The 16,465-nt window shown below is 55.1% G+C and overlaps 1 protein-coding gene across 4 annotated transcripts; it reads left to right on the top strand.

Moving 5' to 3' along the window:
* Positions 1 to 1,090: 1,090 nt before the first annotated feature.
* NCKIPSD (NCK interacting protein with SH3 domain) lies at positions 1,091 to 13,440 on the top strand. Of its 4 annotated transcripts, none has more exons than XM_003894467.3 (13): positions 1,091 to 1,386; positions 3,993 to 4,102; positions 4,447 to 4,651; positions 4,843 to 4,954; positions 5,215 to 5,708; positions 6,745 to 6,915; positions 7,087 to 7,173; positions 7,261 to 7,399; positions 7,516 to 7,596; positions 7,790 to 7,918; positions 8,004 to 8,096; positions 8,237 to 8,409; positions 12,538 to 13,440. In XM_003894467.3, exons 1-13 carry the CDS (start codon positions 1,216 to 1,218, stop codon positions 12,739 to 12,741), a joined length of 2,169 nt encoding a protein of 722 aa, XP_003894516.1. In that variant the 5' UTR covers positions 1,091 to 1,215; the 3' UTR covers positions 12,742 to 13,440. The 4 variants fall into 4 exon arrangements, with proteins under 4 accessions (XP_003894516.1, XP_003894515.1, XP_009199102.1 ...); XM_003894466.3 differs by having other exon boundaries at positions 4,864 to 4,954; XM_009200838.3 differs by having other exon boundaries at positions 1,115 to 1,386; positions 3,966 to 4,102; positions 12,538 to 13,364.
* Positions 13,441 to 16,465: the final 3,025 nt, after the last annotated feature.

Genomic DNA, 16,465 nt, shown 5'->3' on the forward strand with positions numbered 1-16,465 from the left:
GCGGCAGTGAGCTTGATCATCCCACTGCACTCCAGCCTGGACAACAAAGCAAGACCCTGTCTCAAAAAATAAATACAAATAAAAATAGAAAACTTGCACACACTGGCCTGTACTCGCCCCCTGCTTCCTGGCCTCCGGCTTCCTGTGGAGTGTAGCTGGACCATTCTCAGCCACCGTCTCTCCAGGACCCTGAGGGCCTCTTCCCTGGGTCTTACAGGCACTCTTACTGCAAGGATTTCAAATACCTGGAGATCTGGGCTAACAGGAAAACTGGGTGGATCAAATAGGCTCTTAAGGCCACCGTGGTACCCCACTCCCTCTTTCAGCCCTCCTGTATGCTCTCAGAAAGGGGCATTGCAAATCTTAAGTCCTATAAAGACAATAAAACACAGCACGATGATAGCGATTGATAGGGGTGGGAGCTTGACGGACTATAGGAGAGGGAAGGGAAGAGTGTCCCAGGTAGAGGGAACCGAATATGCAAAGGCCCAATATAGAGAAAAGCAGCCATGGCTGATGAGAGAGGAGGAGCAGGTGTGAGGAGCAAAGATGCGAGGGCTTTAGACAGGGAATAGCACTGCCTGGTTTCTGTTTTTAATGGCCCCCTTCTCCCCACACTTGCTCCCCACTGGCCACCACTGGCACTCGGTGAAGAGAGGTGGTGAGGCCTAGACACACCGACAGCCGGGCCCCGCGGGGGCTTCCAAGTTTCGGATCAGCAAGATCGTCCTTTCGAGGTAAAGTCGCCGTCCTTGCAGTTAGTAGATGGGACCCCACTCCCCCAGGGCGGCGGGGGCGCACCCGCTACGAGCAGAGCGCGCTTTCACCGTGAGATAGGACGGGACGCAGCGTTCGGACTGAAGCGCGGAAAGGGAGCAGAGGGCTGGACGGGTGAAGCTGAGGCCGGATGAGGAGTGAGGGTGCAGGGTCCGGGGATGAGGCGCCTGGAGCCAGGAGGGACCAGAACCAGAGTAGACAGCCAGCTGTCTACCCCCGCCCTGCCGCACCTCTTGGGGCCGCGCGGGGGCGCTGCTCTCGGATTCGTGGAACGATACAGCCCGGGGCGGGGCTTCGGCGGGCGGGCGGGCGCGCGCGCGCCTGCGTGGTGTGTCACGGGGCGGGGCGAGCGCGGCGCGGCGCGGCGCGGCGCTCCCGGCCTGGCGTTGTAGCTCCGCAGCACCTGCCACCTTCCCTGCACCTGCCCTGCCCGGCCCCATGTACCGCGCGCTGTACGCCTTCCGCTCGGCGGAGCCCAATGCGCTGGCGTTCGCCGCCGGCGAGACCTTCCTGGTGCTGGAGCGAAGCAGCGCGCACTGGTGGCTGGCAGCGCGGGCGCGCAGTGGTGAGACGGGCTACGTGCCTCCAGCCTACCTGCGCCGCCTGCAGGTGAGTGCGCCCCTCCCCGCCCGGCCTCTGCACCCCTGCGGCAGGACCCCTTCACAGCCCCGCGGAACCGACCCAGGAACCCCACCCATTCCGGGACCCGAGGCCAGGACCTCTATCAGAGAGGGAGTTTGAGAACCTGACCCTGAGACCCCCGGACCCACGGGGACTGAGACCCCTTGCCAAGAGTCTGCATCACCCACAAAAGACCAGGCCCTTGACAGCCCGATCCTGATCGACCAAAAGCCTAACCCTGGAACTGAGATTCGTCAGGACCTCAGACCCTTCAGTATCGAGTCAGCTATCCGAATGGCGACCCTGAGCCCTACCGAATCCTGGCCAATTATTCAAATCCCTGAGACCCCAGACCCTTAATATGCCCCTTCTCTGGATTCCTAGGACCCCACAACCAACCTCCCTCCCTCCCTTTCTTCTCCCCCCACTCCCTCCCGCACCTTGCCCCCCATTGGAGCCACCACTGAGACCTGGACCACCTTGGACACCACCTATTTCCCCAACCATCCTCCAGGTCCTCAACCCCCTAACTTGGATCCTAGAGCTATGGACATCTCCATCCCTTATGTGACACCCAAGCTTTGGTAGTGTCTTTCACTAGCCTGTGCTCAGCCACCCTCTAAGCTCTTAAGTCTCTCCCAGCCTTATTTGAACCAAGGACCCATGCCCCTGCTGACACTGTCTGGCACTGCTCCCTCCACTCCCCAACCCTGACTTCTCAAACTGTCTTCCTTTGAAAGTGAGGGGCTCCATCCCTTCTTGTCCCCAGCCTGGAGTGAGGACTGCTCCCATTGTGACGAAGTGAGTTCTTATAGCTTCCCCTGGTCTGACCGTGGCCCCATTTCCTTCCAGTGGAAGCTGCAGTCCCAGTTCCTGTTTCCCTAAGAGTAGCCCTGCTGCGGGGGTTGGGGTGTGGTATCTCCAGCTGGTCTATTCTGACCACGGGGGAAGAAGGGCCCAGAGCTGCCGGGCCTGTGCCAGACACCCCCGCCCCGTCCTAGTCGCTATCCTTTAGGAAACATCCTGTCCCAGCCCAGTTCAGGACAGAAATAACGGGATAAATTTGGAAGTGTCATCTGGTCTTACCAGGGAGGATGGGCCCTGGGGACCTAGGGGCTTCCTCATAGACCCTTGGCGTGATCCCATGTAGGAGTGCCAGGGTGGGAGTGGGGGCTGTGGACACCATGGCTGCTGTGTGTCAGACCCAGTAAGTGTGTCAGACCCAACCTTTTTGGGAATGGGGTCTCATTGAAGGCCTCTGAGGAAAGTCCTGTCTCTTCCCCTACTGGGCATAGCTCAAGGACCTGTGAGTCCCCTGTCCCCAGCCAGGACCAGTGGGGCAAGGTATTTGGGGAGGGCAGAGAGGCTACCATCTTCTCTGTCAGTCTCTCAGTTTCTTTCTGCGTGTCTCTGTCTGGATTGCTGTGACTCTGTGCCTCTCTGCCTGTGTGTCGTTCCGACTCCACCTATGTGTGTGTTTTTGTTTCTTCCTCCAGCTCCCCCCACACTCTGGCTCTGGCTCTCAGTTTCTTTCTTCGTTGTTTTCCTCTGCCTCTCAGTTTCTCTCTGAGCTCCTCTCTTTCCCCATTCCTTTCTCTCTCTCTCTCTCTCTCTCTCTCTCTCTCTGTGTGTCTCTTTCTCTTTCTGTCCCCTGTCTCCTCTCCCTGCACTCTGGCACACCTCATACCACCTGGAGGGTTTTGCTGACCTCTGTGCCCGCCTGTCTGTCCCCAACAGGGAAGCTTCTCAAACCCATGGTGGAGTGAATTCATCTCAGCTCTGGGGCTCCTGTGTAGCCTGATGGACTACGTGTGCCAAGGCCAGGGGAGGGCTGGGGGTAGCTGGTTTGATAGCTGCTACCCCATACCCCCCATGCCAGATAGGCAGAGTAGACTGGACCCCTGGGATGTTGGGGATGGCAATAAGAGCCTGGAACAGGTGCTAGGCCCCTTTCTCATGTTTATCTTTTGCCGCAAACACAGAACTGCTTCCCGGGGCGGGTCTGGAAGCTTACTGAGACACCCTGTGGGGATGAGGGCCAGCAGCAGGGTTGGGGAGGGTAAGTCCCTTTGACCCATTCTCAGCACCCAGGGCTTACAGAGGACTCTTACAAGGACAGGGCTGTTCTGGGGTGTGACCTTGGTTTTGTGGAAGATCAGCAAGATGCAGAGTGATGTATTAAGGATTCCAGATATTGGAGGCTTCCTGTTTGGCATCTCAACCTGGGCTCTGAGCCAAGACCAGGGATAGACTAGGTATGCGCTCTTGGCTGCAAGCTGGGAGTCCCTGGGCTATGTTTTTGCTTTAGACCTCTGATTTTCAGAAACATCTTAGCCAAGAGCCTTGCTGTGGGGTAAAATCCTGATCGGGACCTAATATGTAATGTGGCAGCATGGGGGTCACCTGTGCCTCAGCTCCCTGAGTGATGCGGTTTGAGAACCCAGTTCCATATTCTGGTTCAACTTTCTGTGCTATGTCTAGCATTCAAGGCTTTAGCTGTATTGGTTCTTTGCCCTGGGTTCTGTATTGGGCTGGGTCTGGGCTGAGCACCTCCATTTGGCCTTCAGGTCTAACTGCTGTCCCCTGCCCCCCAGGGCCTGGAGCAGGATGTCCTCCAGGCCATTGACCGGGCCATCGAGGCTGTACACAACACAGCCATGCGGGATGGTGGCAAGTACAGCCTGGAACAGCGTGGAGTCCTCCAGTGAGTGTTGGGGGGAGTGGAGTGGGACCTCCCGGTGAGCATGGTGGGGTCGGGTTCTTCAGTGAGTGTCATGGGGCAGGTGGGAAATGCAAGGGTTGGCAGGGGTAGTGGGGGAGTGGCACCTCCCAGTGAGCATGGTGGGGTCGGGTCCTTCAGTGAGCACCAGGAGTGTGCAGAGTGCAGGACTAAGGATAGTATAGGGTACTGCAGGCTGGGGTGGAGCATGGAGGAGATGGGGATGTCTGAGGGGCCTGGGCTGTGGGGTCCCAGCATCCCACAGGGGCATATGAGGACTTTGAGGTGTGAGATGCAACCCCCCAATAGCCTCCCTGTCCCTCCATCAGGAAGCTGATCCACCACCGGAAAGAGACCCTGTCACGCAGAGGCCCCTCAGCCTCCAGTGTTGCAGTTATGACCCCATCAACCAGTGACCACCACTTGGATGCTGCTGTGGCCAGGCAGCCCAATGGGGTGTGTCGAGCTGGGTTCGAGCGGCAGCACAGCCTACCCAGTTCTGAGCATCTTGTGGCAGATGGAGGCCTCTACCAGGTGTGTGGTGAGGGCATCCTGGAGAAGGAAGGTGGGTGGGGCTTAAGGCTTCATCCAGAGGCTCAAGGGGTCCACTCAGGAGTGACGTGGCCCAGAGCCATAGTCCCGCCCACACCCAGGGCTCAGGGCCCGAGCCTGGCTGCCGCCCTAGATGTCAGTCTGTCCTCCCAGATCCTACTTCCATCTTCCAGATCCCACTTCCATCTTCCCAGATCCCACCACAGCCTCGCCGAGCAGCACCTGCTACACCTCCCCCACCAGTGAAGCGCCGAGAGCGAGAGGCCCTGATGGCCTCTGGGAGTGGTAAGAAGGGTTAGGGGGATTCAGGTGGAGGCAACCTATGCTTGGAATGGTTGTTCTGCCTGTGTCAGGGAGATGGAGGCTCTAAGCTTGGGAGGAGGGCAGGACTCCCATGTTGGGGCAATTAGGGGCTCTGGGCTTTGTGAGGAGACAGTGCCTAGCAGAGAAACTAGGCCCTGTATTAGGGGACAGGGGATCTGGGCTGTGAAGGGTATGGTTTTCCAGGGGGCTGCCCTGGCACAGCTTCTACTCACTGCTTGCAGGTGGCCACAACACCAGGCCCTCCGGGGGTAACTCTGTATCCAGCGGCTCCTCAGTCAGCAGCACCTCCCTGGACACGCTCTATACCGGCTCCAGCCCGTCTGAGCCGGGTTCCAGCTGCTCACCCACACCCCCACCTGTGCCCCGCCGAGGCACCCACACCACTGTGTCCCAAGCCCAGCCCCCTCCCTCCAAGGCATCAGCACCTGAACCCCCTGCAGAAGAAGAACTGGCAGCTGGTACAACCTCAGCCTCTGATGACCTGGAAGCCCTGGGTACACTGAGCCTGGGGACCACAGAGGAGAAGGCAGCAGCTGAGGCGGCTGTGCCCAGGACCATTGGGGCCGAGCTGATGGAGCTGGTGCGGAGAAACACTGGCCTGAGCCATGAATTATGCCGGGTGGCCATTGGCGTCATAGTGGGCCACATCCAGGCCTCCGTGCCGGCCAGCTCACCTGTCATGGAGCAGGTCCTCCTCTCACTCGTAGAGGGCAAGGTGAGGGTGGGCGGCACAGCAGGGCCACCCTGCTACCCACCCTGTTCCCACCGTCACACACTGTCCAGCCTGTACATTACAGGTATTTCTCAAGCTCTGGCTCTGAGCTCTTATTGTGCCGGGCACTGGGGACATTGAGCTGATTTCTGAAGCAGAAAGAAAGGACAAGCATTCCAGGCAGATGCGCAGCCTGGACAAGGGCCACAAGGCAAGACTGAGCCTGGCTTGTGGGAGGAAGTAGAACAAGGCCTGCAGGGCTGGAACACAGGGAGTGAGGGAGTGGGTGCTGTAGGAGGAGGTGAGACCTGGGGCAGGTGACCGCGAGTTCTGTCTGGCTGCAGGGAAGGAATGGACACTGGGCATGGGTGAGGGTAGTGCCTTGCTGACCTTGGCAGTAAGACACATGGGTGCTGGGAGAGCTGTGATGGAGTCCTAGCTGCTGACTTGGACGAGAGGGAGTGAGGTGTATGGGCATCATGGGATGGGTGGGATCCTTGGCACTCACGAGCAGGATGGGGGCAGTGAGCCCAACATACATGACTGGGGTCAGACAAAGCAAAGGTCCCTCTTTAGGGCTCCGTGATTCCTCTTACACTTCTAGTTTGGGTGTTGGGAAGTGGGCCAATGGGCTTGGCTATGCTGGGCACAACAGCCAGTTCCTGGTCAGCAGGGTTCAAGGAAAATGTGGCAAGTTGGTAGATGACAGGCCTGTGCCGTTTTGTGTGGAATGGGAGAGTGAGGTCTCAGAGTCACATTCTGGCAGTGACAAGAGTTCATGGCCCTCCTAGTTGGGGGTGTTTATCCAGGTCTGGGATGAGAGGCGAGCTGTTGAAAACCCCCCTACAGATGAGTCTTCTGTTGACTCCTGTCCTGGGAGGTCATCAAGACCGGAGCGAGCCCCCTGTCCAGTGTGGGCCAGGAGGGACTTGAGTTCATGGAGTATAGGTCCACAGGTGGACTCTCTAGGCCTTAGAGGTTTCCCGGAGATGGTGAGGGCAGGAAGTGTGCTGAGTCATGCCTTGCCCTCTCCCCTTAGGACCTCAGCATGGCCCTGCCCTCAGGGCAGATCTGCCATGACCAGCAGAGGCTGGAAGTGATCTTTGCAGATCTGGCTCGACGGAAGGACGATGCCCAGCAGCGCAGCTGGGCACTGTATGAGGATGAGGGTGTCATCCGCTGCTACCTGGAGGAGCTGCTGCATATTCTGGTAAGGGTAGGGGCCCACACACACACCCCACATGGGGAACAGTGGTCCCTGCCCTGTAGCATCCCTCACAGTACTAGGAGTCTCCCCTACACATATGTGCTCAGCCCTCTCTTGTGTGGCCGCACAGCTCTGCTCATGCTGGCTGACGCTCTCACTTTCTCATTTCTCTAGACTGATGCAGACCCTGAAGTTTGCAAGAAAATGTGCAAGAGAAATGAGTTCGAGTCTGTCCTGGCCTTGGTGGCCTATTACCAAATGGTATGTGCAGGATGGAGGGGAGGGGTAATGGAGAGACCTAGGTAGTGGGGGAGTTTCAGGCACTGAGCATGCAGGGTTCCCTGCCAGGAACACCGAGCATCACTGCGGCTGCTGCTCCTCAAGTGCTTTGGCGCCATGTGCAGCCTGGACGCAGCCATCATCTCCACGCTTGTGTCATCTGTGCTGCCTGTGGAGCTGGCGAGGGACATGCAGACAGACACGCAGGGTGAGGCTAGAGGGCGGAGTGGGAGGGAACTTCCTGCCATCTGGAGGGTGTTCCTGCCATCTGCTGGGATTTCCTGCCATCTTTGGGGACTCTGACTGCCTCCCTTTTCCCCCCAGACCACCAGAAACTCTGTTACTCTGCCCTCATCCTGGCCATGGTCTTCTCCATGGGAGAGGCAGTGCCCTATGCACATTATGGTAAGAATGCAGTTGCCGACCAGCTGATCACAGGTCCTAAGCCAGGGCCCATTGCCCAAAGGCCTGGGACCTGCTGACTACACAGCCTAGCAGGGATAGGCTATCCCCAAGGCTCACAGAAAGCCAGGAAGGGTGGGTGGTGCGGGGGTCGGGGGAGAATGGGGCTGCAGACTTCCGTGCACCTCTCTCGCAGAGCACCTGGGCACGCCTTTCGCCCAGTTCCTACTGAGCATCGTTGAGGACGGGCTGCCCTTGGACACCACAGAGCAGCTGCCAGACCTCTGTGTGAACCTGCTTCTGGCTCTCAACCTGCACCTGCCAGGTGGGGTGGGGCCTGGCCGGGCGGTGGCTGAGCACATGGGTGCTCTCAGGCTCAGCACCCTGTCTATACCCATGTCCTTCCTTAGCCCCTGACCAGAATGTCATCATGGCTGCCCTGAGCAAACACGCCAATGTCAAGATCTTCTCCGAGAAGCTGTTGTTGCTCCTGAACAGAGGGGGTGAGGGCCCGGGAATCTGCGCGGGTACCACTTCGATGCCCTGTGACTCCATGACCCCTGCCATGACTCCCGTAACCCCCTGGGGTGACTCTGGGACCCCCACAAGGTCCACCCTGACCGCTGTGACCCCTGCCTCCTAGATGACCCTGTGCGCATCTTCAGACATGAGCCACAGCCACCACACTCTGTCCTCAAGTTTCTGCAGGATGTGTTTGGCAGCCCGGCCACAGCTGCCATCTTCTACCACACAGACATGATGGCTCTCATTGACATCACTGTGCGGCACATCGCAGACCTGTCACCGGGAGACAAGGTGCCTAGAGATGGCTGCAGCAGGGAGGGTCACTGTGTGGAAACTGAAACAAAATGGTGGGGGTCATGCCATTGAGTGGACATGAGGGGGCACGGTCACTGCTGGAGCCAGGTAAGCGAAGGAGGCCACGATAGGTGCACCAAGACCCAAAGGAGCCAGCCATGAGGTGATCTGGAGGTGATGTGACTGGAGGAGGCTGGAGAGGAGGGAGTGGTGGGAGATGAGGCATGGAGGATGGAGTTTACACAAAGCCTCGGAGGCTGCTGCGGGAGGTCGTGATCTCAGGAACGGGGAATGTGATGTAATTAACATCCCACATGGAATCTGAACTGCGTGCCAGCAGAGTGGAAGCCAGCCAGCGGGGAAGCAGCCGCAGTGGTCCAGGTGGCATGGATGGGGTGGGGACGGGATAGGCCATGGCAGTGGCAGTGGTAAGAAGAGGCCAGCTGTAGAGTGTTTAGTAAGTGGATCTGGCAGGGCTTGCCACTTGACTTATCTTGAGCAGCTAGATGGATGAAGTGCTGATTTTTGAAGTTGGGGAGGCTGGGAGAACTTCTTGGGGGAAAATAGAGAGTTGTGTTTTGAATGTGTCAAGAGTGAGGAAATACCTACTAGACACCGAGGTACCGAGGGCATCAGGGAGGTAATGGGGAATGAGTTGAGACTAGAGAGACATTTTTGAGTTGTCTATGCAGAGATATGATGGGAAGCCTGTGACAGTGTGATTGCCTCAGAAATGAGATAGATAGGTCAGCAGGAAGCTTGGGCTGCAGCCCTGGGCACAACTGAAACAACTAGGGAGAAACCCAGGAAGAGAACCAAGAAAGCAGGAGCCCAAAGCCACGTGTTTAGAGGAAGATGATCAGCCATCTCTACACCGTTAGGAGCCTGAGTGAGACTGGGGTTGGCCATTGGATTCACCACACAGAGGTTAGTGGTGCCTGACAAGCAGTGTCAGTGGGGTGCAAGGAGGAGAGTCAGAATGAAAGTTTGAGAGAACTTGAAGTTATTGGGGAGTAGAAATGAGGGGAGGGTTGGAAGCAGTAAATGGAGACAACTCTTGTGAATTTTCTGTGAAGGGGAAGAGAAAAATAGGAGGGAGGTTGCTGGAGGGAGATGGCATGGGGATAGGGAGAGTGTTTTTTTTGTTGTTTTGTTTTGTTTTGCTTTTTTTTTTTGAGACGGAGTCTCACTGTCACCCAGGCTGGAATGCAGTGGCTGGATCTTATCTCACTGCAAGCTCCACCTCCCGGGTTTACGCCATTCTCCTGCCTCAGCCTCCCGAGTAGCTGGGACTATAGGCGCCCGCCACCACGCCCGGCTAGTTTTTCTGGTATTTTTTTAGTAGAGACGGGGTTTCACTGTGTTAGCCAGGATGGTCTCGATCTCCTGACCTCGTGATCCGCCCGTCTCGGCCTCCCAAAGTGCTGGGATTACAGGCTTGAGCCACGGCGCCCGGCCTGAGAGTGTTTTTTTTGTTTGTTTGTTTGTTTGTTTGTTTGTTGAGATGGGGTCTCCCTCTGTTGCCAAGGCTGGGGTGTAGTGGCGTAATCCTGGCTCATTGTAACCTCCACCTCCTGGGTTCAAGTGATTCTTCTGCCTCAGCCTCCCAAGTTACTGGGATTACAGGCACCCACTACCACACCCAGCTAATTTTTATATTTTAGTAGAGACGGGGTTTCGCCATGTTGGCTAGACTGGTCTTGAACTCCTGACCTCATGCGATCCACCAGCCTCAGCCTCCGAAAGTGTTGGGATTACAGGTGTGAGCCACCGCGCCTGGCCAGGGAGAGTGTTTTGAAAATGGGGGATGTTGGCCAGGTGCAGTGGCTCATGCCTGTAATCCCAGCACTTTGGGAGGCTGAGGTGGGTGGATCACTTGAGGTCAGGAATTGGAGACCAGCCTGGCCAACATGGTCCCTACTAAAAATACAAAATACGAAAAATAAAAAAATTAGCTGGGCGTGGTGGTGGGAGCCTGTAATCCCAGCTACTTGGGAGGCTGAGGCAGGAGAATTGCTTGAACCCGGAAGGTGGAGGTTGCTGTGAGCCAAGATGACACCACTGCACTCCAGCCTGGGCGACAGATGGGGATGTTGACTAGGTGCAGTGGATCACGCCTATAATCCCAGCACTTTGGGAGGCCGAAGCAGGAAGACCACTTGAGTCCATGAGTTCAAGATCAGCCTGGGCAACATAATGAGACCTCTGTATAGCCTGATGGACCACAGTAAAAAATAAAATTAGCTGGGCATGGTGGTATGCACTTGTAATTCCAACTACTTTGGAGGCTGAAGTGGGAAGATTATTTGAGCCCAGGAGGTCAAGGCTGCAGTGAGCCATGATTGTGTCATTGCACTCTAGCCTGGGCAACAGAGCCAGACCTTGTCTCTTTAAAAAACAAAGACAAAAATGGTAGGGATGATGGTGCATGTTCTGAGCCAGAGGGAATGGTCCAGCAAGCACAGAGAGATAGATGGCATGTTGGAGATTGTGAGCCACCACAGGAGTCAAGTGGATGGAGCAAGAGAGGGAGTCCAGGTCCAGGCCCACACCAGGAGCTAGGGCCGCTCATTCTTTTAGGGATAGGTGAGATGTGGGTACTGAGGGGAAAGACAGGTTTCTGCAAGATTTCTTCTGTATTCTCTATGAAGCACAAAGCCAGCTGACCAGGTAAGTAGGTTTCGAAGACAGAGAGGGTGGGTATTATTGCTACTCTAGGGGAGAGTGACACAGCAGAGAAAAGCAGCGGGAGGCCTAGGCAGTGCTGCGTGTCCATTTGAGGTTTGTGGTGGTGAATGACATTCAGGCCTGCACATGGCTCTGCATTTGTCTCTAGCTTAGACACTGGCATTTGATGTGCAGGCACCTCGGTATGACTCCCAGGGCTGGGACTTAGCAGGGTGTGCTGCCTAAAGGAGGTTTTGGTATTATTCCTCTAAGTAAAGAGAGAGATGAGGGATGTTGAGGGAAGCAGACATAGTGCTAGGTCAGGTTAATGGATTGGGAGTCTCTGTAAGAACAAGCTGTCAAGTCATAAGGGCTGGCTGGGCGCAGTGGTTCATGCCTGTAATCCCAGCACTTTGGGAGGCCGAGGTGGGCGGATCACTTGAGGTCTAGAGTTTGAGGCCAGCCTGGCCAACATGGCGAAACCCCGTCTCTTCTAAAAAAAAACACAAAAATTAGCTGAGCAGTTTGGCGCATGCCTCTAATCCCAGCTATTTGGGAGGCTGAGGCAGGAGAATTGCTTGAACCCAGGAGGCAGAGGTTGCAGTGAGCCGAGATTGTACCACTGCACTCCAGCCTGGGTGATAGCACCCTGTATTAAAAAAAACCAAAAAAAAAAAAATATATATATATATTTACACACACACACACACATATATAATAAGGGCTGTTGGAACTGGTTCAGCCAGAGGTGCTGGGAGTATAGATTGGAGGAGAGGCTGTTAGAGATGAATTCGGGGCATATGTAGGAGGTAGGATGGCCAGGTCTTAGACATGGCTTGAATATGAGATATGTGGGAGACAAGAAGAAATAGGACATCATATTTCAGGCCTGTGCTTTTGAATCGACAACAGTGCTCTTTCTAAAGGTAAGAACATGAGAAATCCTTCAACTCTAGGAGGATGGGAAAGATCATGAGTTTGATGGTGGATATGTGGATTTGAGGTCTGTGAGATGTGCAGGAGATGACAAGTGGGCAGTTGAATATTCTCGTCTGGAGCTCACAGGGGAGTTCTAGATGAGAGGTATGAGAGTGGGTTACTATTTGAAGCTGGGAATGTGCACGAGATCTTCCAGGACAAGAGAGGATAGGGTGAGAAGCAGAGGGCCTCTGACTGACAGACAGAGGTACCTTGAGGGACCAGCTTCAAAGGATGGGCAGGACTTCCCTGGGCAGGCCCCATACCTGGGGCTGTGTGTGGCTGGGTGATTCTTTTATTCACTTACTCAAAAACTATTGAAGACCAATTCTGTGCCAGGTATATTGTGGGTGCTGGGGATGCAGCCCTGATATTTAGGTCCACAGCCCTGGGGTCTGTGGGACAGTGGGGTCCTGTTCCTGACCAGCGGTGGTTGCAGTACCTCCCTGGGGTCCCTGAGCTGGCCTGCTCTTCCCACAGCTGCGCATGGAGTACCTCTCCCTGATGCATGCTGTAGTCCGCACCACACCCTACCTGCAGCACCGCCACCGGCTACCCGACCTGCAGGCCATACTGCGACGCATCCTGAATGAGGAGGAGACCTCACCCCAGTGCCAGATGGACCGCATGATTGTCCGAGAGATGTGCAAGGAATTCCCGGTGCTGGGGGAGGCTCCCAGCTAGCACCTTGCTGTCCTCCCTTCCCTGCAGCTCCAGTCAGTGTGCAGGGGACTCAGGGGCTTGGCCCTAAGAATGTTTTGCACTGACAGTGGGAGGGGATAAGGTGGCAGAAGGAACCTGAGCAGGACCCCCCACCTGAAGTAGAACTTACGAGAGGGGCCAAGTGTAGGATTGGGGACCATGGTCTGGGAGCTGTTCTGGGGCAGGGGGAATATGCAAGCTAAAACTCCTCTATACCCCGGTAGGCTTCCTTTTCAGCATGCCCCCCTCTTCACCCCACACCCACGTGTACACTCAGAGTCCTGCTGCTGCTCCAGGCTGGACCAGACCCCCGTCCCCACCCCTCCTGGTCTGTATCCTGGGCCTCAGCAAGCCATGCCCCTGGGGTGAGGGGAGGCATCTCCCACCAGCTCTATTCTTTGCCTTAGCTTTGCAGTGAGTGCTGCTCATGTGCTCCCCTCTACCCCCACTTGGGGGTCGCTGCCCTTCACTCCTACCCCCAGAGGCCTTGGCCAAGCTGCTGCTTTGAAAGCGGGATCTTGGAGACAGGCCATCTATCCCAGAGCCTTATGGAACAGGATGATGGCACTGAGAAAGCCAATGACCGAATCTCTTTTCTCTGAAAATGTAGAGTGAAAAGCCATGTGTATTTTCCTATGTGCTGTAGCTCTCCTTTGGAAATAAATCACAGGCATCTGGAAACAGGCTTCCCTGTATGATCTTGGGAGACAGTGGGAGAGTATGGGCATAAGTACTGGGGCCTCAGGACCCCATCACTGCAGCTTGCACTGACTTCTCCAGCCTGAGGAGATGATGGACCCTGACAGGCCTGGCCTTCAAGGCCCTTTGAGCCCAGTTCCAGCCTCTCTTCCCTGAGCTCCCACTTCTCCTGGACCCCAGCCACAGCCAGGTGCCCCCCAGTGGCCCATTTGCAGGTGTCTGCATCTCCAGGCTTCACTTACACACTTAACATCTTTCTTTTTCTCTTTTTTTTTTTTTTTTTTGAGACAGGGTCTCACTCTGTTACCCAGGCTCACTGTAGCCTTGACCTCCCAGGCTCAAGTGATCCTCCTGCCTCAGCCTCCTGAGTAGCTGAAACTACAGTAGTCACCATGCCCAGCTAATTTAAAGGTTTTTTTGGTAGAGACAGGGTCCCACTGTGTTGCTCAGGCTGGTCTCGATCACCTCAGTTCTGGTGATCCTCCTGCCTTGGCCTCCCAAAGTACTGGGATTGTAAGCATGACCCATTGCACCGGTCCACTTACATCTTTCACTTACATCTTTTGCTTTGCTTTGAATACCGGTACTGTCCCCCTGTTGAAACCCTATTGTCCTTCATAATTATTCTCAAATGAAGCAGGCCCCTACCTACTCCCAGCCCTGGCCTCTGTGAATGCTTGGGCCTCTCCAGCCCTATTTCCTTCCCCCATTTGTCCTTGTTTCCCCAAGATCAGCTTATCTTACAACCTCAGCAGAGATTTGGTAATCATGGTAGGGCAGAAAGAGGGTCTTAACAAGCATGGGGTTAGGTCTCCATTACGTTTTAGAGGAACTCGGGGCCAAAATTTGGCAAAAACTTCGTTCTTGTGGGCTCCCGAGTTAGCAAAGTTCTCGCCATAAGTCTGGGAGCAGAGTCAGAAACCCACAGGCAGACAACAGTCAGAAGTGTTTTTGTTTCTGTTTTCTAGATTGAGTCTCACTATCTTTTCAAGGCCGATGTCCAACTCCCGGGCTTAAGCAGTCCTCCCACTTCACCTTGCCGAGTAGCTGGGACTACAGGCACACACCACCGTGCTTCACACAGAAGTGGTTTTCATCAGTTCCCTTTATTTTTTACCCAAACTCCTCATTCATCAGATGGTTCCACACATCAGGAATCACTGACACTGCTTATTCTTTCTCATTGGGGTGCTGAAAACAGAGGGCAGTTATCCTTCCAAAAAGAAGGTAAAGCAGCACAGGGAGGCAAGGGCTAAGGATGGGACTCCCTAGCAAGAGGCTCTCAGAAGTTGAGGCAGGAACATTCCATAGGAAACCCATGGGAGCAAAGTATGGGGGCCTGGTGGGGGACGCCCTGCTCACCAGTGACTCTGTCAGAAGGTCAGGTGCACAGGCTCACACGGACCTGAGGAGGGGTTGACAGTGTTTGGCCCCCAGTAAAGCTCTGTGGGACACAACCTGGTTACTGACTTTTTTTTTTTTTTCTTTTTGAGACAGAGTTTTGCTCTTGTGCCCCAGGCTGGAATGCAATGGCGTGATCTTGGCTCACTGCAACCTCTGCCTCCCGGGTTCAAGCGATGATTCCCCTGCCTCAGCCTCCCAAGTAGCTAGGATTACAGGTGCCCACCATCACATCCAACTAATTTTTGTATTTTTAGTAGAGATGGGGTTCACCATGTTGGTCAGACTGGTCTCGAACTCCTGATCTCAGAAGATCCACCTGTCTCAGCCTCCCAAAGTGCTGGGATTACAGGCCCATCCCCCCTTTTTTTTTTTTTTTTTTTTTTTTGAGACAGAGTCTTGCTCTGTGGCTCAGGCTGGAGTGCAGTGGCATGATCTTGGCTCACTGCAACCCTTGCCTCCTGGGTTCAAGCAATTCTTCCTGCCTCAGCCTCCCCAGTAGCTGGGATTACAGGTGCCCGCCACCCCACCCGGCTAATTCCTGCATTTTTAGTAGAGACGGAATTTCGCCATGTTGGCCAGGCTGGTCTTGAACTCCTGACCTCAAGTGACCCATCTGCCTCCGTCTCCCAAAGTGCTGGGATTACAGGCATCAGCCACCATGCCCGACCTGGTTACTACTGTTAACCCTGGAGACATTTGGCCTCCCTTTTCATTTCCAGAGTTGATGACACTGACTTCCAGTCACAACTCCTTTCTCACTGGGGTTCGGAAGGCAGGGAAGTATTCTCATGAGATGGTGTATTTCAGTAGAAAGCACAGGTCCTCAGGAAGCTGAGACAGGGACATTGGACAGCCTCTGTGACTTGCCATGTTTCCTGTCATGATGCACACACAAACCTTGTGGGAACGGTAGGACTGTACTGTGCCATCGGTCCCAGTGCTGGCACCTAGGTCAAACAAGGTATGGCCCCATGGCAGAAGCCTCTACTCACTTCTGCAGGAGTGCCCAAGGTGGGCCCTGGCACCTGTTTGTAAGAGAAGCAGAAGCCCCAGCTGATGAAGTTACATAAATGCTGACTCCTGGTAGCAAGCATGCTCTGAGGGACTCCAGGACCTCCTCAGCAAACACCCTTGTGGTGGCCTCACAACACAAAATTACAACCAAAGGCAGATTATGATTAGCCAGAGAAGTCCTCTTGGGGAGGGAACTGTCTTTGATAGAACACATCTATGGCTGCATGGAAGGTTGGTAGATGTGATATGTGGCTAGGCAGTAGGAAGGGCAATGAGAGCGAGCATTAAGCCACCCCAAGAAAGGGGAGTGTTTGGGTAGAGTTGAGACGAACTCAAATTTTGGGGGACAGTGAGGGGGTTTGGGCTGACTTCTGGGTCAGAAATTTCTGAAGCTGCAGCTAGGAATGGGCGTGTAAGTGTGCGGGTGGCTCACGCCTGTAATCACAGCATTTTGCGAGGCCATGGTGGGAAAATCGCTTGAGCCCAGGAGTTTGAGACCAACCTGGACAGCATAGGAAGACCCCATCCCTACAAAAAATACAAAAATTAGCTGGGCATGGTGGCCCGCACCTGTAGTCCCAGCTACTCG

Source organism: Papio anubis, chromosome 2 (assembly GCF_008728515.1).
Source record: "Papio anubis isolate 15944 chromosome 2, Panubis1.0, whole genome shotgun sequence".
NCBI classification, from domain to species: Eukaryota; Metazoa; Chordata; class Mammalia; order Primates; family Cercopithecidae; genus Papio; species Papio anubis.

What these genes read in the sequence shown, in the direction of transcription:
- NCKIPSD (XM_003894467.3), top strand. Translation starts at nt 1,216, where the DNA reads ATGTACCGCGCGCTGTACGCCTTCCGCTCGGCGGAGCCCAATGCGCTG. An exon ending in CAGATGGAGGCCTCTACCAG is followed by an intron (nt 4,652 to 4,842) that starts GTGTGTGGTGAG and finishes TCCATCTTCCAG; the next exon opens with ATCCCACTTCCATCTTCCCA. An exon ending in CATGCAGACAGACACGCAGG is followed by an intron (nt 7,400 to 7,515) that starts GTGAGGCTAGAG and finishes TTTTCCCCCCAG; the next exon opens with ACCACCAGAAACTCTGTTAC.